General features: G+C 41.2%; 1 protein-coding gene across 20 annotated transcripts in view; it reads left to right on the forward strand.

The window, feature by feature from the left end:
* Positions 1-23,540, forward strand: part of RBM26 (RNA binding motif protein 26) — a 90,154-nt gene that overhangs the window by 16,707 nt on the left and 49,907 nt on the right. For all 20 annotated transcript variants that reach the window (XR_013813904.1, XR_013813905.1, XR_013813906.1 and 17 more), the window contains exons 2-3: positions 18,428-18,546; positions 20,668-20,804. Coding sequence is in view for 13 of the 20 variants with exons in the window: in XM_079779588.1 (XP_079635714.1) it covers positions 18,428-18,546; positions 20,668-20,804 (256 nt within the window). In the remaining 7 variants the exon portion in view is untranslated. The remainder of the gene's footprint in view (positions 1-18,427; positions 18,547-20,667; positions 20,805-23,540) is intronic.

Genomic DNA, 23,540 nt, shown 5'->3' on the forward strand with positions numbered 1-23,540 from the left:
TCTAAAGATGATACTATGGTATGCAAAGGTTTGATTAGATAGCATTTTGGAGACAAGGAAGATTAGTGGTTTTTGTTTATTTTAACCCTAGGTTTTCTTTTTTTTTTTTAAAGGATGCTTTTGTTTTTGATTTTTGTTAATCCTAATGGATATTTTTCCATGTATTTTCAGAGAGAGTGGAAGGGAGAGGGTGAGGGAGAATGAGTGGGGGGAGAAAGAGAAACATCAATGTGAGAGAGACACATCGATTGGTTGCCTCCAACATGCGTCCTGACCAGGGCCGGGGATCAAGCCTGCAACCGAGGTATGTGCCGTTGACTGAAATTAAACCTGAGACCCTTCAGTCTGCTGGCCGATGCTGTATCCACTGAGCAAAACTGGCTAGGGCTTAATCCTAGTTTTAAGAATGAGTTGTGTAATGCCTGAATTTGGACATTGTTAGGAAGGCAATATTCTTGGGACATATGTACCAAATATACTTGAGGGCAATCTCTCAGTCATGATATAGGAGGAAAGAACAACTAAGAACTTGTCAAAATGCTGGACACATTTTTATTGACTTGTGTTTGTATCTTAGATTTTTGAACTTGAACTCTTATTTTTGTCATAATTGGGTTAGACATAAACTGAGAGCTATTTTTTGTAAGTTTTGGTTGATATGCCCTATGATTTAGCATGCCCTTATACAGTATAGTGTGATAATTAGTAGGTACTTTGTAACACCTTGCGGTTGGGTTTGGGGAAAGGGTAGACATAGTTATGTAGACAGACATGCACCAATAGTAATCATTTAACAGTGATAGAAATAAGGTGCAGATCTTAAGGTCTGGCAATTTAGGAAAAGTATATAAAATGTTTCTTCTTTGCAGAATTTAGTTGTTATTTAATTTTCCCAAAGGTTTAAGATTTGCTCATGAGTGTTCAGAAAAGGGGATTCTATGGCTCTTGGAAAAGACCTAGAGGAAAAATGATTTTTGTTATATACTTAACTAGCGTTCCCGTTGCAGGAAAAATCCTGCAATAGGGTTTCCTGCTGCACTCTACCCCGCCCCGCCTCCGCTCCTCCCTTGTCCCCCGGCCGCCTTCTCCACCAGCCCTCCCAGCTCTCCTTCCTTCTCCCCGGCCCCACCTCCGCTCCTCCCTTGTCCCCCGGCCTGCCTTCTCCACCAGCCCTCCCAGCTCTCCTTCCTTCTCCCCCGGCCCCACCTCCGCTCCTCCCTTGTCCCCCGGCCTGCCTTCTCCACCAGCCTGCCCCGCTCTCCTTCCTTCTCCCCCGGCCCCGCCTCCGCTCTCCCTTCTCCTCCCCCCGGCTTGCTTGCTTCTCCGCAGCTTTGCTCTCTTCAGCATCTCTTGGCTTCTTTCTAAGCTGTCTTGATATGCAAATTGTTGGGGTAATTTGCATACTCGTCCTGATTGGTTGGTGGGCGTGGCTTGGTTGGTGGGCGTGGTGAAGGTGCGGTCAATTTGCATATTTGTCTATTATTAGGTAGGATTATTTTAAAGTTTAGTTAACTAAAAGTTCCTGGAAATGAGATGAGGGGAGGGAGTGCAATGATGGTGAAAGCTTACCATTTTATTCTTAAAATTGACCCACTATTTTAGATCATATGGTTCAGTGCCTTTGTTTTAAAAATGAGAAAGCTGAAGCTTAGAGAAATAAAATGCTAATCTAGGATTACATAACTAATTAATGAAGTAAGGTAATATCAGACTAGAACTCTGAAAACCCCTGGGTTTTTGGAGTTCAGTCCTGTGATATATATTTTTTTTACACTACCAGACTTCTTCAAGGAAAGGCTGACAGTTTGCTTTAGAGGACACAACAGATTTGAAAGGGAATAGTACTTAAAATATAGTAACCAGATTTTAACACCTATTGTAAAGGGGGAGTAAGATTTAGGTATCTTATAAATTTAAAATATTATTGTATTCCATTCTTTAGTTATCTGTTTTGTAACTAAGTAGAATGTGAATCACATGAGTAACTGAAGGGGTGGCCTTTGGAAGGCAGAGCCCTTTGCCAGAACTCAACTCTTCCCACAATATGAATTGGAAGGTTTTGTTGTGACTTGCTATATCAGCATTTCACTTGCAGTCTCACTTTTCTTTTAAGAATTCTGTGGCATGATGCTATAATCACACCTACCTGCTCAGTTTGTCATTTTGGCTACACTCTTAGCACTGAATAACAGAGTTTTATGATCTAACTAGAGGCCCGATACACGAAAATTGTGCAAGGGGCTCGGCCCTCGCAGCCCTGGCTGTCTCAGCCCTTGTAGCCTCAGCTTCGTCCAGAAGGTTGTCCGGACGGTCGTTCTGCTGTTTGGTCTAATTAGCATATTAGCTCTTTATTATATAGGATTATTTGGTCTTTGAGAAGATGAAGATTGATTTTGAATTAGATACCTAATAAATATCTTCTAAATAATTTTTAAAACGATGGTTCTTAGATATGGTGTAAGGTCTCCTGGGCTTTCCTGAGACCCTGTCATAATTTGTCAAGTGTGTGAATTCCCCACTTTTGTTTATCTGTATGAGACCAGATTTCTTCATATATGTCAACCAAAACAGCATTTTACAACATTTGAATGTAAAAGCTGATATTAGAATCAATCTTTCTTCTTCTAAGCCAGATATTAATGGTATTAGCAAAACGTGAAAAATTTGTGGTCTTGTCACTAAAATTTTTTGTTGTAAAAATACAATTTTTTAAAGTTAAAAAATAGGGTATTTAGTTTCAGGTAAGGTTATTAGTCATGGAGCTCTGCCCATCCTTGCCCTGCAATGGGCATATAGCTGGTACTGTGGAAGGTGAATCATTTTCAAGACCAATATGGGGTGGGGGTGGGGGTTGAGGAGGGAGAACAGGCCCTTTTCTTGGGCTTCACTATCTGTCAGAATAACATAAGCCTGGAACTGCTCTGAGTCAACTTTATTGCCACACTGTGAGGGCCTGTCTGAAAATGAATCAAGGGAAAGCAGAATGCAAAGAAGAAGGGCCTGATGCTATTATTGTTATTAGTTTTTGGGAGTCTGTGGTGTGGTAAGGTTTAGTTGGGTGGAAATAGAAGGCTGCCCCTAGGTTCCCAATGCCTCATCTCTGTCGGTCCTGCTTTGAAGGAAGTTAGTTCAGCATTGTCTTCATCAGGCCCCCAGATATGGCCAATGTCCAGAAATTTTGCACCATTGGTTCAGTCTGTGTCTCTTGTCTGTGTTCCTAGATGTGCTCAGGCTGGCATTATACCCAGGCCTGCGTTGTCTGCTCTGGGCCCCAGGTGGCTGCTAGGCCCACATGGCTGTGGAGAGAGAGTACGGGAGCAAGTGGGGCAATTGCACATTACCAGGCTAAAGAGAGAGCAAGTGACGGAGCCCAAGTGCTTTGTTAAGTTTGAGTTATATCATCTTGGGCTTGGGAGGGACCAGGTGCTCTTTTAAAAAATATATGTTTTTATTGATTTTTAGAGAGGAAGTGAGAAGAGTAGAGAGATAGAAACATCGATGAGAGAGAAACATCATCGATTGGCTGCACGCCCCCTACTGGGGCTCAGGCCTGCAACCCAGGCATGTGCCCTGACCGGGGATTGAACCAGTGAGACCTCTTGATTCATAGGTCAGTGCTCAACCACTGAGCCATACCAGCCAGGCCCAGGTGCCCTTTTAAACTAACCAGTTAACTTCGCAATTCTCCCCCAAATCAATTTATTTCCTAAATCTTCTGGGGTTCTGTGTTCCTTAGCCATTCTGATCCTTTTCAAAAGCTAGACAGGCAGGCCTCTGTGGTCACCATCTTGGCTTCTACTGTGCATGTCTCAGAATAGAAGCACCTTTCTCTGCACCATCTTGACTTATACTGCACATGTGCTTACTTCCCCTTTCTTGTTCTCCCTCTTCTCCCAGTAATTTGTGGGGAAAGACTAGTGGTTCCCAGGGGAGTGTGTGAAGCTGTAACTTCCTAGTGAAGTAAGCAGGCTTACTAGATTCAGCTCTCTGGTTTATTAGGCTTAATAATATCTGATTCCCTTTGCTCCCTTCCTTTATCAAAATCTTGCTACCTATGCTAATGTGTTTCTCCCCTGAAGAACTTTGGGCTTTATAATCTTACAAGGGTAAATGAATGAAGGTCTCATCTCCTGTAGCTTCTTCTTGCTGTCAAGTGGCATAGTCCTTCCTATGCCCAGGCCAAGAAATTCTTCCTATCTGGCAAAGGAATAAAGGAGTTAAAGGGAAGGGGGAATCTTCTCGCAGGGAAAAGGGATTTTGCAAAGTCCAGGTCAGTCTGGTGCTGTCCTAGGGAGGTGGAATGTGCAATGGTGAATTGATGGTGATGCTGGATAAGCTGGCATTCTTGTAGTCTATAGGTGACAAATTTGACAAGAAAGTTAAAAAGACATGGTCCAAAACTGAGAATTATAGCAAGTACAGTTCTGGTGAGAGGCAAAAATAAAGTGATAGTGGGAGGACTAACTTTACAGTGTCCCAGATTAGATTGGAAAAGGGGCTTCTGTAGAGTAAGGCATGTCACACCTATCTGAAGCCCTTTTGTTTACTGAACTTAATTCCAATTAGGCTGAGGGGAACATTCTAAGATTTCTCCCCTGAATATCCTTGGGCTCTTTATGTCTGAATTATTTGGGCAGAAAAGGGAAAGCAGTTTTAAGTGAAGCCTATAGATCCCTCCATACTTCGCCAACTCAACCATCTAGTTCTGACAACAACTCAATCCAGCCAGACTGCTGAATTTCATTTTCGGAGGGGATGATGCAGATGGGCTTCTAATGTAAGGCCTATCCTATCTAATAAAAGAGTAATATGCAAATTGACCATCACCCCAACACACAAGATGGCCGCCCCCATGTGGTCAAAGATGGCTGCCCCCATGTGGACACAAGATGGCCACCACAAGATGGCCGGCAGGGGAGGGCAGTTGTGGGCAATCAGGCCAGCAGGGGAGGGCAGTTGGGAGGGACTAGGCCTGCAAGAGAGGGCAGTTTGATGGCGACCAGGCCTGCAGGGGAGGGAAGTTTGGGGGAACCAGGCCAGCAGGGGAGGGCAGTAAGGGGTGATCGGGCTGGCAGGGGAGGGCAGTTGGAGGGGACCAAGCCTGCAGGAGAGGACCGTTAGGGGTGACCAGTTTGGCAGGGGAGGGCAATTAGGGCCAACCAGGTTGGCAGGGGAGGGCAGTTAGGGGCGACCAGGCTGGCAAGGGAGGGCAGTTAGGGGTTACCGGGCCAGCAGGGAAGGGCAGTTGGGGACGACCAGGCCTGCAGGGGAGGACAGTTAGGGGTGACCAGGCCACAGGGGAGGGCAGTTAGGGACAATTGGGCCGGGAGGGGAGCAGTTAGGGGTTGATCAGGCTGGCAGGGGAGTGGTTAGGGGTTGATCAGGCTGGCAGGCAGAAGCAGTTAGGGGCAATCAGACAGGCAGGCAGGCAAGTGGTTTGGAGCCAACAGTCCTGGATTGTGAGAGGGCAGTTGGACATCCCTCAAGGGGTCCCAGATTGGAGAGGGTGCAGGCTGGCCTGAGGGACACCCCCCCACCCCCGTGCATGAATTTCGTGCACTGGGCCTCTAGTACTGTATAAACAAGCAATCAGGTAAATAAGGTCGTAGGTATACACCCTATGAAAACCAAAGGAAAAATCCCCACGAAGGTTAATGAACACAGCAGATCATAAACCAGTTTCTGAGTCTATAAGACTGTCAATTGAGAAGACTTCCAAATGCAAGGCTTTTCCTGGAATGAAAGTAAGCAGTTACAATCTGATAGATCCTCTTTGTCTGCAGTTTCACCATTTCTAGTGATGCCATCAGGTGTTCAGGTGGCTAATGTGTTTCATACACAGCCTTAGGAAAAAAGTTTAGTTCTCAATAATTCTTAGAGTAAAGATGGTTGGGGGGAAAAAAATGAAACATTAGCTTAGAGGGTTGAAGAAAACTAGAATAATTCTGGAACCAGTTCAGTTTATAGGTAAACAAAATTTTGAAGACAATTAACTGCACTAGAGTCAAGTATCCACAACTGGGCATTGTGATTTCTATTGAAACATATATTTTTTTAAAATTTATTTTTATTGGGAGAAAAGAAGATGGCGGCATAGGTAAACACCTAAACTGCTGCCTCGCACAACAATTTCAAAACTACAACTAAAAGACAAAACGGACATCATCCAGAACCACAGGAAGGCTGGCTGAGTGGAAATTCTACAACTAGAAGGAAAGAGAAAAGCACACTGAGACTCAGAGGAGCTGCAGGAGGCAGAGGTACCAAGACGTGCGCGCGCGGAAAGGGCAGGCAGCTGAGTACGCGGCTGGCTTTCTCAAATGGGAGGGAGACAAAAGCTCCCGACTGCACTGAACTCCAGTTCCGGGCGAGACTCTGGGGACCCAGACTCATTCGGGGAGAAACTGGACTGTCTGGCGGCAGGCGGAACTCGAGGGCGGCTTTCTCTCAGAGGTGCTTGCAGCAATTACCGCGGGACACTGAGACACAGGGGCCTATTGCGGCAGGGCTGACGGGAAACTGGTGCTATCTGCTCCACCCTGAGACTCCATCCCATCCAAGCTGAGCACAGAGGCTTTTGCAAATCTTGTCTCATAAGGGTGTCTCCAGCACAGAAGTTCTCCCTTTGTAGACATAGCTGATCCTCACAGCCAATTGGCCTGGAGGTCAATTCCTCCCAGTGATACCAACAACAATCAAGGCTTAACTACAACAAGACTGTGCACACAGCCCACAAAGGGGTGCACCAAGAGTGTCCACCTCAGGTAACTGGGGAGGCTGAGCCACTGGGCCCTATAGGACACCTAGCACACAAAGCCACTCTATCAACTCAGGGAAGCAGCCAAAATGCGGAGACAAAGAAACAGATCACAAATGAAAGAAATGGAGGAAAGCAAACTACTAGATATAAAGTTCAAAATCACAGTTATAAGGCTTTTCAAGAATTTTCTAGAAAAGGCCGATAAATTTAGCGAGACCCTCGAGGATATGAAAAAGGACCAACTAGAAATTAAGCATACACTGACTGAAAGAAAAAATATTATACAGAGATCTAACAGCAGACTAAAGGATTGCAAGAATCAAGTCAAAGATTTGAAATACAAAGAAGCAAAAAACAACCAGAAAAGCAAAAAGAAAAAAGAATCCAAAAATATGAAGATAGTGTAAGGAGCCTCTGGGACAACTTCAAGCGTACCAACATCGGAATTATGGGGGTTCCAGAAGAAGAGAGAGAGCAAGATACTGAAAACCTATTTGAAGAAATAATGACTGAAAACTTCCTCCACCTGGTGAAAGAAATAGACTTACAAGTCCAGGATGCGCAGAGAACCCCAAACAAAAGGAATCCAAAAGAGGACCACACCGAGACACATCATAATTAAAATGCCAAGAGCAAAAGACAAAGAAAGAATATTAAAAGCAGCAAGAGAAAAACAGTTACCTACAAGTGAGCACCCATATGATTGTCAGCTGATTTCTCAACAGAAACTATGCAGGCCAGATGGAAGTGGCAAGAAATATTCAAAGTGATGAGTAGCAAGAACCTACAACCAAGATTACCCAGCAAAGCTGTCATTCAGAATTGAAGGGCAGATAAAGAGCTTCACAGATAAGAAAAAGCTAAAGCAGTTCATCACCACCAAATCAGTATTATATGAAATGCTGAAAGGTATTCTTTAAGAAGAGGAAGAAGAAGAAAAGGGTAAAGATAAAAATTATGAACAACAAATACATATATACCAATAAGTGAATCTAAAAATCAAGTGAATAAAAAAATCTGATGAACAGAATAAACTGGTGAATATAATAGAATCAGGGGCATAGAAAGGGAGTGGACTGACAATTCTCGGGGGGAAAGGGGTGTGGGGGGGTGCGGGAAGAGACTGGACAAAAAAGACCCAACTTCATGTTTGTATTAGACAGTTAAAAAGTACACCTATAGATGAGGACAGTGGGGGAGGGGGGTTAAGGGCAGAGGGTGGGGTGGGAACCGGGTAGAGGGGAGCTATGGGGGAAAAAAGAGGAACAATTGTAATAATCTGAACAATAAAGATTTATTAAATTTAAAAAAGAAAGAAAAGAATTTTTTATTGACTCCAGAGAGGAAGGGAGAGGGAGAGAGATAGAAACATCAATGATGAGAGAGAATCATTGATTGGCCGCCTCCTGCATGCTCCACACTGGAGATGGAGCTCACAACCCGGGCATGTGGCCTGACCGAGAATCGAACCCTGACCTCCTCCTGGTTCATAGGTTCTGCTCAACCACTGAGCTATGCCGGCCGCTATTGAAACACATTTTTTTCTTCCTAAAGTTTCCCTCACTTTTATTAAAGAGACTGCATTAAGTCTAGTCTTAATTTGGCTTGATTATTTTTGTAAACACAATAAGAATAGCAATTGGTCACACGGCTTTTTAAATCTGCTTTGCTGAAATTTGATAAGAAATGTTCAGACTGAGCTTTAATCAGCCCCTCAGTGCGAAGGAGCCAATCCACAGTTTCCATCAGGCTTTGCCTACCATACCTATAGGTTTGGGTAAATTCCTCAAATTCTTAAGGTCCTCAAAAATACCTTGAGGTTCCTTTCTTGCCATCTTCTCAGGAAAGCAACCTTTGTTCCTTACCTGGAAGGACTGCCATGAACCACATGAATAAGCAAGGTACCGGGCTATTTCTCTAATGAGTTTTTATTAGCTTCTAAAGTCAATCTTAATTCCTTAAGGCTTTCTGGTGACATCCAGAGTCCAGGCATGTCTCTCAGACATGACATTCCAGTCAAAGTCTTGGTTAATAAAACCACAATTAGAAACTGGTCTTATGGATCCACGCAAGGAAGTGTATTGCCGTAAGTCATTCATTTAGAATTGCCAAATTCTGGAGGGATTAGGTAGGAAAAAAAAAAATAAAGCAAAAGAAAAAGTTCTTGTCCTCATAACGGAGTGAAAAGGACCCAACTTTAACTTTGTATTAGACAGTTAAAAAGTAAGCAATTAGCATTTAGATTGGCAAATACATTTTATAGCTTCTAGAAATATAGGCTCCTTTATTGGCAAACACACTTTTAAGATACATACTTTTCTGAGACAGGTATTATAAAGCGAAACTCACTGATCTAGAAAGGAACAGTTGAAATTAAATTGATTTGCTGAAACGACTAAGGTTTTTCTCTACTTAAGCTTTACCCCCCAGGAATTTGCATTTTAAAAAATGGTGCAGATAAGAGTTCTTAGAGACCAGATATTTGCATCTCAGAGGTACAGACTTCGGTTTTATAATGCCAACTATACAAGTAAACCCTTTCCTTGAGGGACCCAGATTTAAATTTCTGCCAGTTGGTGAGTATGTATCCTAAAGGTGGTCTTTTGGGGGCACTGTGGATGGAAGTGGTACATCCTATTTTCTTTGGGGAGAGACATTTTCTTCCTTGTAAAAGAGGGAGAAATTGGTTATCCAAGGGAGGCATGAGTGACCTTGGTGCTTCCTAGCCCCATGTCACATGACCAAGGCCCTTGCCTCACCTCTCACCTGAAGAGGAGGAGACCTTCTCGAAGATTTTCAGGTGTGGGGCATTAACAACACTCACGGTGGTGACCAGGCACTGCTGGTTGTGTTTATTTAACTCTACAAGGTATTTTTGATGGCCTCTGGCCTTAACTAGCCTTACTGGACATCCTCACCCTCAAGGAATCTCTTTATATAAAAACCCTGGGTGTAACACGGTCACAGTAGAAATTCACCAACCGGAAGGAAGTCAGTCCTGCAGGGGTCGCCTTGGCAACGGCTGTGCCCTCCCCGAGCTTTTCCCACCAGGGGCGAGGTTTGAGGCAGGAACCGGCCCTCAGAGCATGGAGGCACTGGGTGCGCCCTCCCAGAGCTGTTTCCCTCAAGGCCTGAGAGATGAACCCATCCTTGGAGCGCCAGGAGTGCCCAGCGGCAGGTGGTCAGCTTGGCTTCACACACGTGACCTGTCCCTCACTCTTGATTGGAGCTCAAGCTCACAGTCTTTCGCGATTGGCTAATTTAAAGGAAGGGGTTGATCTTTGATGTTTCAAGATTGCGGCCCCCAGGCAGCTGCAAGTCATGCAGCCAAAATGGCTGCTGCTAAACTTTGTTCTTTGACAGAAAAAATTACTTGTTTATTCTCACAGTTCTTTCACAGAGTCATAAGAAAAGCATTCCAGGGATCTGCCTATGGGAGAGTGTGGTGTGGTAAGGTTTGTTTAGGTGGAAATAGAAGGATGCCCCCAGGTTCCCAGTCTCATCTCTGACCCTCGGCCTTGTCTTCATCACGACCCAGAATAGGGCTAATGTGCAGATATTTTGTGCCATAGGTTCAGTCCATTCTCTGTCTGAATTCCTGGCTGCACTCTGGCTGGCTCTGGGCCCAGGCGGGGGCTGTCTGCTGGGGCCTCCAGGCAGCTGCTAGGCCTGTATAGCTTTCTGGAGGCTGAGGAGCCCAAGACCAAGGTGCCCAACAATTAGATTTCTGGTGAGGTCTTTCTTCACGGCTTGCAGAATGGTGGCCTTCTGGAGTTGTGCTCACAAGGCCTTTCCTCCTTGCATGTGGTGCCATTATTTGAACTCTTGGACCCAGGTATACCTAAAGTTAGCCCCACCATTGGACTTCACATTTATTTGTACCAGTAAATTTCTCGTTTTTTAAAATACATTTTTATTGATTTCAGAGAGGAAGGGAGAGGGGGAGAGAGAGAGAGAGAAACATCAACTATGAGAGAGAATCATTGATTGGCTGCCTCCTGCACGCTCCCTACTGGGGACAGCCTGAAACCCTGGGCATGTGCCCTTGAACAGAATCGAACCCGGGATCCTTCAGTCTGCAGGCCGACGCTATGTCCACTGAGCCAAACGGGCTAGGGCTCCTCTTTTTTATTAGTCTCTCTCCAAAGTGGGGATATTTATGTTAAGTTGTAACAGATTTGTTATTTTAAATTAAATTAATTTTGAAGTTTTCCAGTTTTAAAGCTTAGTATGGTAAACACTGATAGATGTAATCTATATATATAAAAGGCTCATATGCAAAGTATCCGCTCAGGAGTTCAACCAGGAGACCTGGAGTTTGATTGCTTGCTATGATATGTGCTGACCACCAGGGGGCGGCTCAGAACATGGTGGGTGACCAGCAGCGGCAGCAGCTTGGCGCTGAGGGAGCAAGGGAACGAGGAGGCGAGGAACCTGATCAGTCCTGATCATTGGCCAGTCCTAAGGACCCTACCCACGCACGAATTTTGTGCACTGGGCCTCTAGTTCTTTAAATAAAAGCTCCTTGTAGTTCCCTATAATTGTTAATGTGTAAAGGCTTCCTAAGACCAAAGAATTTGCCAACCACTGTTCTCAAGGTAGGGAAGAAGTGCTGTTATTTCTTGGGGTAATACAGAGAAATGAAGGAACTGACTGAATAGTTTTCAGTGTTATACTAGAGGCCCAGTGCACGAAATTTGTGTGGGGGCGGGGGAAGGGAAGGTGTCCCTCAACCCGGCCTGCGCCCTCTCGCAATCCGGGACCCCTTGGGTAGGGTCCCTAGGCCTAGCTGGCAATCAGGTCCTAATTGGGGCTTTCCTTCCCCCGGCTGCTGGCAGCTGGTCCCGCCGCTGCTGGCAGCTGGTCCCGCCGCTGCCACTGTTTGCCATCTGTGCAGCGCTGCCCCCACCCCCCCACCACCAGTCGCCTCCCTCTGAGGGCGACAGGCGTTGGGTGCGATTGCTTGGCTGGCCTGGGCCTCCCTCTGTGGGGTAATCGTTGGCCAGCCCCACACACCCGCCACAGCATCGCTGGCTGTTGGCCTGGCTGTCCCTCTGTGGGATGATTGATAGCGGGGCCTCCAGATCTATCGACCTGCAGAGGGAGGCCCCATCCACCCGGCCAGGGCTCTGCAGTTGATTGCAGCGCAGAGGGAGGCCCCACTCACCTGCTGCAGCACTGCTGGCCAGGTAGCCTGGGCCTCCCTTTTTGGAGCGACCGATCAAGGGGCTCCGGGATCAATCGCACAGCAGAGGAGGCCTAGGCCCTCTCTTTGGGGTGATCATGGAACCCCCCTCCTCCCAATCAGTCGCCCTGCCAGCTGGTGGCCTGGGCCTCCCTCTGCGGGACGATCGTGGGGTGATGGCAGGCCCCCCAACCAGTCGCATTGCACCTGCGTGTCATAGCATGGTCGTCCGGAAGGTCATCCAGATGGTCATTCTGTTGTTCGGTCATTTGGTTGATTTCCATACTATGTTTTTATTATTATAGATGTATTGTGATAACTTTTTCAGTGATAAGAACTCGTTTGTGTGATTCTCATGGATTGATATGCTTATTTTGTGGTGGTGATTTTATTTTGTGAAATTAAGTGGGTGTGATTATTCTCAATGAGTAACCTCTGCTGTAACTAACTGCTACATACAAATAATGTATTTTTGCCTCCTAATTTGAATTGAATGAAGTTATAATAAACTATGGCAAGCATTTTTCAATGTATATGTTATATTTGTTGCAATGAAATTTAGATTTTTAAAAGAGTAGTTTAAGTACAGAATAATAGAACCATGGCTGATGCAAATGAGATATTTTTCCTGAATATAAAGTGAAAATTTCGTTGGAACAGACGTGGGTGTATTCATGTTCTAAAGTTACTGAGTTAACATATTTAAATTTTAAATTCCACTGCCACCTCCAGCTCCTTCTCTCAAGATTACTGAAAATAGAAACTTGGGTTAAATTTTAACTGTTATCTTCCACTGAATTTCTAAAACCTCTAAAGAAACTTGAGCAAAACAAAATAGCTTTTTGAAATATTGTACTGGAGTGTAGCTTTTTAATTTTTTTTCCACTTTACTGTTTTATTACTATTTTGAAAGTTCTAAATTAAAAAGTAAAAATTAATATGAGTGTGTTAGGAGTAATTATAACATTTATATTAGGGCTTATTTAATTTGTGTTAAAGTATTAAGAAAATTTATTTTGGGGGAGAGACTTACAACATTTGATTTTTGCATTGCTTTGGCTTCTCCAACTTATTTAGTGTGTGCTAACAACTGGAAGAGAATGACCCTATTAGATGGTCACCCCTATGCATTTTCAAGGCCATTATTATTAGTTGTATCTTTAACACAGTATATTCAGAGATTGACAAAATTTTATATTTATGCCTTCAAAATCATTCATTTGAATGACTTTATAGCAATCTGAACATTAAATTTGTCAAAGCTCATTGAAGCCATTAATTTTTAATCCTTACAGAGAAGAGAAATTAGAAATTCAAATGTTTATGAATGCCCACTTTGCCCAATCCCACTGAACTCTTGTTCCTCATGTATCACGTAGGCACGTCAAGCCTTTTCTGTAGGGTGCCTTGGCCTAGGTTACCCTTGCACTCCATTTTGATCCCTACTTAAATGTCATTTCATCAGGCACCTTTATTGATGATCTTACCTAAGTTATATTCACTCATTTATTCTCCTTTTCTTCCTCCTTCCTTCCCTTCATTCTTTTTCTTCTATACTCTGTCCCTTTACATTGTATTATTTTTCTTTAGAGCACTTGCCTACATGACATTATATTATTTGTATGTATGTATGCATTGTCTTTCTCCTCCTTATACCCCCAATGTAAATTCCTTGAGGACAGGAACTTTATTTTTTTCAAAGTTGTATCCTCAGGATCTAGAACAGTGTCTGATTAAATACTTTTGAAAGATAAATGCGCTATTTAGAAGATAATAAATTTATTTTATTATCAGAACTTTATGAAGATGAAGAAAAAAGGGTCCCTGACAAAAGTGACCTGTATTGATCTAGTGAGATAGATTTTTACATAGAGTACTCTTTAATAGTCTGTCTCATGTACTGTGTTAGGCCCAGAGGCTGCACTCATGAGTAAGAAGTTCTATTTTTAGATTTTGATATTTTTGATAAAACTATCTTTTATAATGTGTACTTTATCTCTATAGTGTTGTGTAACTTTAAACATTTTATTACTAATATTTATAGATTAATAATTACTAGGTGTACCGGTTAATAATGCGGGGCTTTTTTAATAGATGGAGTTACACATATGTTGATATATATGCGATTTGATATGTATGCTATTTTGTTGCATTGACAACAAGCTTCAAAACTTCATGTGTCAAATTTACTGAAGGTGTTAACATCATAGAGATTTTTACACTTAAAAATATCAAATTTCATGCCCAAAAAAGAGCATTTGCGGGAAGTTTTAATTTATACTTTATTTTGAAGAAAAGTGCTGCTGAATACTTCGGGAAGCTTATGGTGAACATGCTCCATCTTAAGATACCTGTGACGCTGGTTTAAATGTTTTAAAAGTGATGATTTGGGTGTGAAAGACAAAGAATGTCCAGGTCAACAGAAAGAGTTTGAAGACCAACAATTACAAGCATAATTGGATGAAGATGCATGCCAAACTCGAAAACAACTTGCAGAAAGATTAAATGTTGCTCAGCAACCAATTTCCGATCATTTACAAGCAGTGGGAAAGATTTTAAAGGAAGGAAAATGGGTGGCGCATCAACTGAATGAAAGACAAATGGAAAACCGAAAAGTCATCAGTAAAATGTTGCTTCAGTGGCAGTTAAGAAAGTCTTTTTTGCATCGAATTGTGACTAGCGATGAAAAGTGGATTTATTTTGAGAATCCCAAATGCACAAAATCATGAGTTGATCCAGGTCAACCATCAACATCAACTTCAAGGGCAAATCGATTTGGAAAGAAGACAATACTCTGCTTTTGGTGGGATCAGGGATGTGTGGTGTATTATGAGCTTCTAAAACCAGGTGAAACCGTTAATACTGATTGCTACCGACAACAAATAATCAATTTGAACCACGCTTTGATCGTGAAACTACCAGAATGTGCCAGAAGACACGGCAAAGTAATTTTGCTTCATGATGACTCACCATCACACACTTCAAAACCAGTTAAAGACACGTTAAAAGATCTTGCCTGGGAAGTATTAACCCACCCGCCATATTCACCAGACCTTGCTCCTTCAGATTACCACTTGTTCTGATCAGTGGCACATGCATTTTCTGAACAGCACTTCAAAACGTACAAAGAAGTGGAAAATTGGGTCTCTGAATGGTCTGCCTCAAAACAAGAAAAGTTCTATTAGGACGATATCCACAAATTACCTGAAAGATGAGGGAAATGTGTAGTTAATGATGGACATGACTTTGAATAAAGCACTTTTGATGTTTCTCTTGAAATTATTGTGTTTTCTTTGATTACAGAATCCACATAATTAACCAGTACACCTAGTAAAAAGAATACTGCATTATCTTATATTTAATATAGCTGCACAATATCCCATGAACAAAATTAACCTAGGGATTATGCTCTCTCAGACTTGAGAGGGATTTACTATCCAATCTAGTACTTATCTGCTAGGGGCTGTTCAGATTATGCTTGAAACCATTCTAATGATGGAGAACTCACTTTCTCTCAGACAGTTTATTCTGCGTGTGGGAGGCCTCTGATTATTTTTTTAAAAGTCTGTCTTTATTTTAAGCCAAAAGTGGTTGCTTTCATTTACTAGTTTTAATTATATCCCATGGAGGATATAGTGAATATAAAAGTAATCCTTTCTTGTGATAGCCCCTCAATTATTTGAAAGCCTACAAAGTTCTCTCTGACATTTCAATTTACCTGACTGAGAATGCCTAGTAAGCTATCTGACCATTTACCATTCTGGTCTTTTTCTATGAATCTGTTTGGGTTTGTTTATATATTTATAAAGGTTGGCACCTATAAGTGAAAGCACTCATTACTGCATAGGAGAACTGCACTCACTGTTTCCTCAGAAGTTCTCAATGTTCTATTTTATTGCATCTTTATGATTTAAGTTTTCTCCCAACCATTTCACACCTGTCTCACTTGACTTACTATTAACTAAAACACTGGTAGTTGCTCCACCTTCCACCTGACCTGTCACAAATGCTATTGGTAGGTCATGTATAATGCCTGCCTTATTTTGTAGTTTCTGGTTTTCTTTGTGTTTTCTCCACCTCCCCTCACCTCCATTCCCCCACCCCCAAATACACACACACAAAATTACTCTGTGTTAGACTCATGCTTTATTGGCAGATTATGTTTTTGCTGGGCTAAGTGCTTATGGAATATAAAATCAGGGAATTTGGCATGCTTTCTGAGGTGGTGGGAATGCAGTTTGCCATTCTTTCAGTGTTCCTTTGTCCTTATGCATTTTCAAAATCTGATTTTTTTTTGGTCTCTTTCTCTGATCTGAGAAAAGATTTCAACCCCCCTTTTCTTTCACACGTTTCCAGAATGCTAGCAGGGTAGAAGAGGGTAAAGTCTAGCTTTGACAAGATATGTATCATTCAAATCGCAAACTTATTATCAGTAGCAGCTAGTTTAGTAAAGTACTTAATGAAAAATCAATCTTGCTTGCCATGGAGACAGTTTTTAAAAGTAACTAACTCCTTATTATGTGAATGTGATTCTTTTGATTAGGTTATTTAGACTTTTTTTTTTTACATCATTGATTTTGTATAGCAGGTTATTATTGCTAGATGTTGATATGATGCAGCATTGGTACTTTTAATTAAGACAAATAGAAAAGAGAACACATTTTGCATGTTCCTGATACATACCATTTTGGTATATTATTAAATGTTTATAGTTCAGATTATTTTTTACTAGGCTATAATTTGCAAGCACATACCTTTTTTTTGGGTCAACAATAAAGATAAAAAAAACACAAAAACACAAAATAATTGAAATACAAATAAAATGTTTTCTTATAGGACTTAAGAAAAATTGCCTATCAAATGCAGATTTACCTGTTTTGTTGTTAAATGTGAAATTACAAATCTTCTAGTTTATAATTTGCAATCTAACAAATTTTAAAAAGTAGTCTGCCTTTCAGACTATCTCAGGTACTTAAATTTTTTGTGTATAATTGGTTTGTTGTGGTTGTGACTTTTATTGGTTCTTGATTTTATTCAAAGTTGTTGAGCAAAGATTGTTTGGGAATTTTGTCTTACTGTTTTATAAAACTGTAGTCTATAGACCATAATAATTATAAAAATCACAAAGGTCTTTCTCCAGATTTTTAGCTGCTGACATATTAATCCACTTTGAAAACTAACAGGGTGGGAATGGAATAGATTTGGTGTTCAGTTTAGAGAAATGTAAACTGACAGTTACATTATTAGAAAGGCATTATTAAATTTGAAAATTCACAACAAACCAGTTTTGAATCAAATTATAGCATTTAGATTCAATGTAGAGACTGAATTTTTTATTAACAGCAACTGCAATAAAAACAATATAACACTGTGATATAGTATTAGTGATTTCTAGTAAACTGAAGTATGTTTAGCTTGATGTCTAGTTAGGTTAATGCTTAGTTGATTGTGTTTAGTCAAGTTACCTAACATGCATAAGTATTGTTTCATGGTTTCTCCTGCAGTAATAGCAGATTGCCAGATATAAGTATATCTATAAATACATCATGAGGTTATTGTCCCATTTCTTCATGCTTATTTCATCACAGATCTAAGTTTTTCGTGCTCATTATAATAAAATGGGAAAACATTAATTTACCATAAATTATTTTGTCTGCATTTAAAAAACGTTGGTATAAGTAACTATATTGAAGTAAACTACGAAGAAAAAGTTTTTTTAAGTCTCTCATATACTATTGAAATAAGATTTTTTCCCCTTGTTTTTTTGTTTAGATTATAACCCACTTCAAGTCTTTGCAAATAAATAGTAGTAGATCTGTGAGAGAAGTTGACTTATGATAAGTAACAAATTACCCTGAAAATGAACTTAGTAATCCTGCAGACATTTATCATCTCATAACATTTATCATTCCTTTAGGTCAGGCATTTAGGTACAGGTAGCCTAGTTCATCTTATCTTTATTGATTTTAATGCCACCATTATAAAATCTAAAATTCTATATATGTTTGGGTCTGTTTCTAGACTTACTTGTCGTTAAAATAATATATTGAATAGTATATACTTAAGTTTTTCTTTATTGTACTCTTCCAGTGTTAGTTATTATTTATCTACTTCTGAGGGGGAAAAGCCTGTTGATATTTTTATCATACCATACTAATTATATTAGTTTTTGATGTTTTGAAATTATTTTTACTTTGTTATAATTTATCTTTTTTGATAGTAATAAAGCCTACTGAGTTTTCAATACATATATTAGTATATATTTGGAAGGATACTGAATAATGACTGTTCAAATTATGTAAAGTATATTACTACAAAGCAGAACTTACTTGTCTTTATTGCCTTCCACGAGCCAGGTGCTTTTTACATATGTTAATTCATGTCACTATTAATTATGCCTACTAAGTCCATTTGTAACTGAAATTTGTAGAATATGCGATTATTTATGGCTAAATTTCCTTCAACATTGTTTTTTTCTTCAGCTGTGATGCAGATCCATCAGCCCTAGCAAAATATGTTCTTGCTTTGGTAAAAAAAGACAAAAGTGAAAAAGAATTAAAGGCATTATGTATTGATCAACTGGATGTATTTCTTCAAAAAGGTAAGATCTTTGTTTTAAAAATACTACTTTATTTTATGTTATTTAAAATAAGATTATCTAGCTGTTCTTGAAAGAAGTCTGAGGTGACCTCTGAAAATGGTTCACTATTCACTTGACCAGAAGACCTCACAAAATCATGAAAATTAAGAGGTTCAGATCCTCATGTTCACTTTAAGAAGACTTGTGAAACTGTCCAGGCCATCAAGGGTATGCATATCTGAAAAGCCACCAGGTATCTGAAGGGTGTCACTTTACAGAAGCAGTGTGTGCCATTCCATCATTACAATGGTGGAATTGGTACGTGTGCCCAGGCCAAACAGTGGGCTGGACACAGGGTCAGTGGCCCAAAAAGAGTGCTGAATTTTGCTGCACATGCTTAAAAATGCAGAGTAATGCTGGAGGGTTTAGATGTAATGTAGAGTCTCTGGTCATCGAGCACATCCAAGTGAACAAAGCTCCCAAGATGTGGTGCAGAATTTACAGAGCTCCTGGGCAGATTAACCAATACATTAGCTTTCCCTGCCACACTGAGATGATCCTTACTGAAAAAGAGCAGATTATTCCATCCCAGCCAGTGTGGCTCAGTGGTTGAGCATCGATCCATGAACCAAGAGATCACCAGTTTGATTCCATATTAGAGCACATGTCTGGTTGCTGGCTAAATCCCCAGTAGGGTGTGTGCATGAGGCAGCTTATTGATGTCTCTCATTGATGTTTCTCTCTACCCCTCTCCCTTCCTTTCTCTCTAAAAAATTTCTCTCTAAATTTACTCCTATGGCCGAGGAGTAAAATGAACATAAAATAAACACTAATAAACACTAAAGTATCCACAGTATTAAAGGAACTCAGTAAGAGAGAGGTTTTAATTGTAATGAAGACGAACAATGTTATTGCTGATTTATATCCATAGCTTATTACTGATTATATCCATAGTTTATTTATAAAGAAAGTCTTTGTTTTCTTATTACCATTCTTATGCTTTTTCTTAAATCATGCTGATATTTTTTCTTTGAAGATTAAGAAAATGACTGGATGCTTGTTTATTTAAAGACTAGAGGCCTGGTGCACAAAGTTTGTGCACGGGGGGGGGGGGGGTCCCCTCAGTCTAGCCCACACCCCTCTCTAATCCGGGACCCCTTGGGGGATGTCCGACTGCCAGTTTAGGCCTGATCCCGGGGCAGTTGGACATCCCTCTCACAATCCTGGACCACTGGCTCCTAATAGCTTGCCTGCCTGCCTGGTCGCGCCTAACTGCCTCTGCGCGCCGGCCTGATCACTCCTAACTGCCCCCCCCCCCAGCCTGGTCGCCCCTAACTGCCCCCCTGCTGCCGGCCAGGTCGCCCTCAAATGCCCCATCCCTGCCGGCCTGGTCAATCCTAATTGCCCCCCCCGCCCGCCCGCCTGGTTACCCCTTACTGCCCCCCCCCCCCCCCCCGCCGGCCTGGTCGTCCTCAACTGCCCCCCCCCCCCCCGTTAGCCTGGTCGCCCCTCATGCCCCCCCCCCCCCCCCCCCCGCCCCGCCAGTCTGGTCGCCCCACGCAGCCTACTTGTTCAGTCATTTGGTCATCCCTCACTAACCACCTGCCAGCCTGGTTGCCCCACGCAGCCTGCTGTTCAGTCGTTTGATCGTCCCTCACTATCCCCCCTGTCGTTTGGTTGTCCCTCACTATCCCCCCCCTGCGTGGTTGCCCCACGCAGCTGCTGTTTAGTCATTTAGTCTTCCCTCACTAACCCCCCTGCCGGCCTGGTCGTAGGCAGACATCTTGTGAGGGTGTGAGGGTTAATTTGCATGTTATCTCTATTATATAGGATAGTACTTCTTAGGGATCTACTTTGAATGTTGTCTAGTGCAGTGCTGTTTAGCTTTTTCACTTGCCAACATCTAGATGATGGTAATATTTGTGTTTGCGCACTGGTAAGGTACATGGAGACTGGTATGGCTGGAAGTGACTGGCCCAGAAACTCTGGCTGTTCCAGCCCTCATCACCCTGAAAACTGAATATATTGGTGTTACCATGGGACTGTGCCATGGCACGCTGGTTAGGGAGGTTTTAAGTGGAGAATAATAACTTAGCAAATGGCTTTTAATATGTGCGATTTTTTGGTTTGTTTTATTTTTAGAGACACAGATATTTGTGGAAAAACTTTTTGATGCTGTGAATACAAAGAGTTACCTACCTCCTCCAGAGCAGCCATCATCAGGAAGCTTAAAGGTGGAATTTTTTCAGCACCAAGAAAAAGATATAAAAAAAGACGAGGTAAGGATTTGTGTTAAACCATATATTTTCTTTGAAAACATATAAGGGGTAATTAAACTGAGTTGTATTTTCTGTATCTGTGTTAGGAGTCTTCAAGACCACCCCCAAGTTCAATGATTTCACTAGGAGTACTCACGGGATTTAGCATATAATCATTCTCACAGTTAAGATTTCTTACAGTGAAAGAATACAAACAAAATCAGCAAAGGGAAAACAGTGTATGGTGCAAAGTGTAGGGGGAAGCAGGTGCAAGCTTTCAGAGTTCTCTCCCAGTGGAGTCACCTAAGATGTGCTTAAGGAGTAGTGACAGTATATGTGAATCAGGGAAGCTTGTTAAAGACTCACTGTCCAGGACTTTTACTTAGGTTTGGCCACCTGGGTACCTTCTGCCTAGTATGTTCTAGATTCCCATGAGGAAAGCAGGTGTTTGCCATAAACCATATTGCGTACACAGACAATTCAGGCATAAATGAGCTGTTATTATCAGGCAATGATGGGAACCCTCCAGAAATCAAAGTTCACAGGTGCCAGCCAAGGATCTATCTTACAAGCAGGCCTTTAACTTTTCTGCATAGTATCTTATAGCTATGGACGTTTATTACCTATGTTCTGTGAAAATAATTAGATTGACGGTTTCTGTTCCACAAGCATTTTGTAGGGAACTATTTTGAAGGTAGTTAATTAAATGACCTTCACAGGGCAATAGAAATGACCTCATAATTTAAGAGATTTTATGGAAAAACTCCAGAGCAGCCATCTTTTATACACAATTACCATTCTTTAATAATCATATAATAATTCAGATCTCAATTTGATATTTAAGGATTGTAATTCCAGCAAAAAAAAATTGACAATTAAAAGTTGCCTTTAACAGTCATTGCTTTGTGACCTTGAAAACATTACTTTTTCAAGCCATAGTTTACTCAGCTGTGAAATGGAAATATTATGAGGTTGTTGTGAGGACTAGTTAAATAATATCTAGAAAGCACCCAGTATATATGTGGCACATAGTAGGGTTTTTAGTAAATGGTAATTACTATTAGTATTGAGAGATTGTTGTGTGAAAGATGTTGTGACCTTCGGGTTCTTTTACCCCTCATAAACCTTTTTTCCCCCTTCAGATTATATAACTAAAACATGCTTATGCAATAATATGTATACATATATAATGTTACATAATAATTCTTAAATATATTTTTATGCCTCTATACCTAAACATATTTATACACATGTATTTGTACATAATTACACAGACAGGCACACATAAAACACCCTGTTAAAGATATTTATCCCTTTCAGAACTGTCAGAATGTCAGGTGCAATCTAGATAAAAAATGCTGTGGGTGTAGTAAAAGTTCACCGTTGATCATGTATTATGGGATATGATGATCTGTCAACACAAATTACTTGCAAGTGTGCATTGAGGCAAATAAAAAGGAAAAAGTGCCTCAGGAGAGTTTTATTTGTACCCAGTATTTTTGGCAGGGGAGTGGCAAGAGAATAAAAGTGTTAATAAGGGGGGAAAAAGGACAGACTGTTATAAAATTTTTAAGCAGTGTCAGAGTTTGGTCTGTTGATAGAATATCCATATTTAACTTATCCAACTAGAGGCCCAGTGCATGAAAATTGTGCACTCGGGAGTGGGTGAGGGTATCCCTCAGCCCAGCCTGCGCCCTCTCGCAGTCCGGGAGCCCTCAGGGGATGTCCAACTGACACTCCCTGCAGGGAGTGGGCCTAAGCCAGCAGTCGGACATCCTTAGCTCTTCCACTGGCTTCTGGCTTAGCAGTGCTCCCCCAGTGGGAGTGCACTGACCACCAGGGGGCAGCTCCTGCATTGAATGTCTGCCCCCTGGTGGTCAGTGCACGTCATAGTGACAGGTCATTCTGCCGTGTGGTTGATTTGCATATTACCCTTTTATTATATAGGATGGGAACACTTTTGACAGTGAGCGGCTTTCACCCAAAGGGATGCTGGAGCAACTGGCATAAACTAGAACATGTTTATATTATTTGTAGAATACCTACATCATTTTTTACAAGAACCCTAGAATATCTTAGGGTTCTTGTAAAAAATGCAAATCTTAATGCCTATCATATTTCTAGAAGCCACATGTTCAGTATTTTCTGAATTTATTTATCCTCTAAATCCTTTTCTTTCTAGTAACACCTATTAATGTGCTATGAAAACAGTGTTCTGGGCAGTACAGCATGGAAAATTCTAGCCTAAACAAAGTAGCATTGAACAAGGGAATGTTTTTCAGGGCTGCTTTCTATTAATTATATAATGTGAATGAAGGTCTTTTGTAGGAAAGAGGAATATATTGCTGCCACACTACCATGAGAAACTGAAGCACTATTTTATTTTATATGTTATTTTCTCAAATGTTCTATTTTTTTATGACTTGGTTAGTTCTAATGCATGCTCATATATTCCCTAATGTGTTCAGTGCCAAATCAAATCCATGAACCAAAACATGAATGTATGTTGGACTTTTGAAAGAGGAATAAAGTTGGATTTTCACTGATAATTTTTAGATGAGGACACTTGCTTAATATGTTTTCTCTCCACTAATTATTATCTAAGATAAGCATTTATGAGTTTCTTTAGGTTCACTTTAACTTTCAGCATGCCTGTCTTTAGTGATTAAACTAAATGTATTTTGTTTAAATGGAAATTTTGCTTTTATATTTTAATATCAGTTAAGTCATTGAAATAGTAACATGGTAAAGAATGAC

The sequence above is a fragment of the Cnephaeus nilssonii genome (assembly GCF_951640355.1).
Source record: "Cnephaeus nilssonii genome assembly, chromosome: 8".
Taxonomy (NCBI): Eukaryota; Metazoa; Chordata; class Mammalia; order Chiroptera; family Vespertilionidae; genus Cnephaeus; species Cnephaeus nilssonii.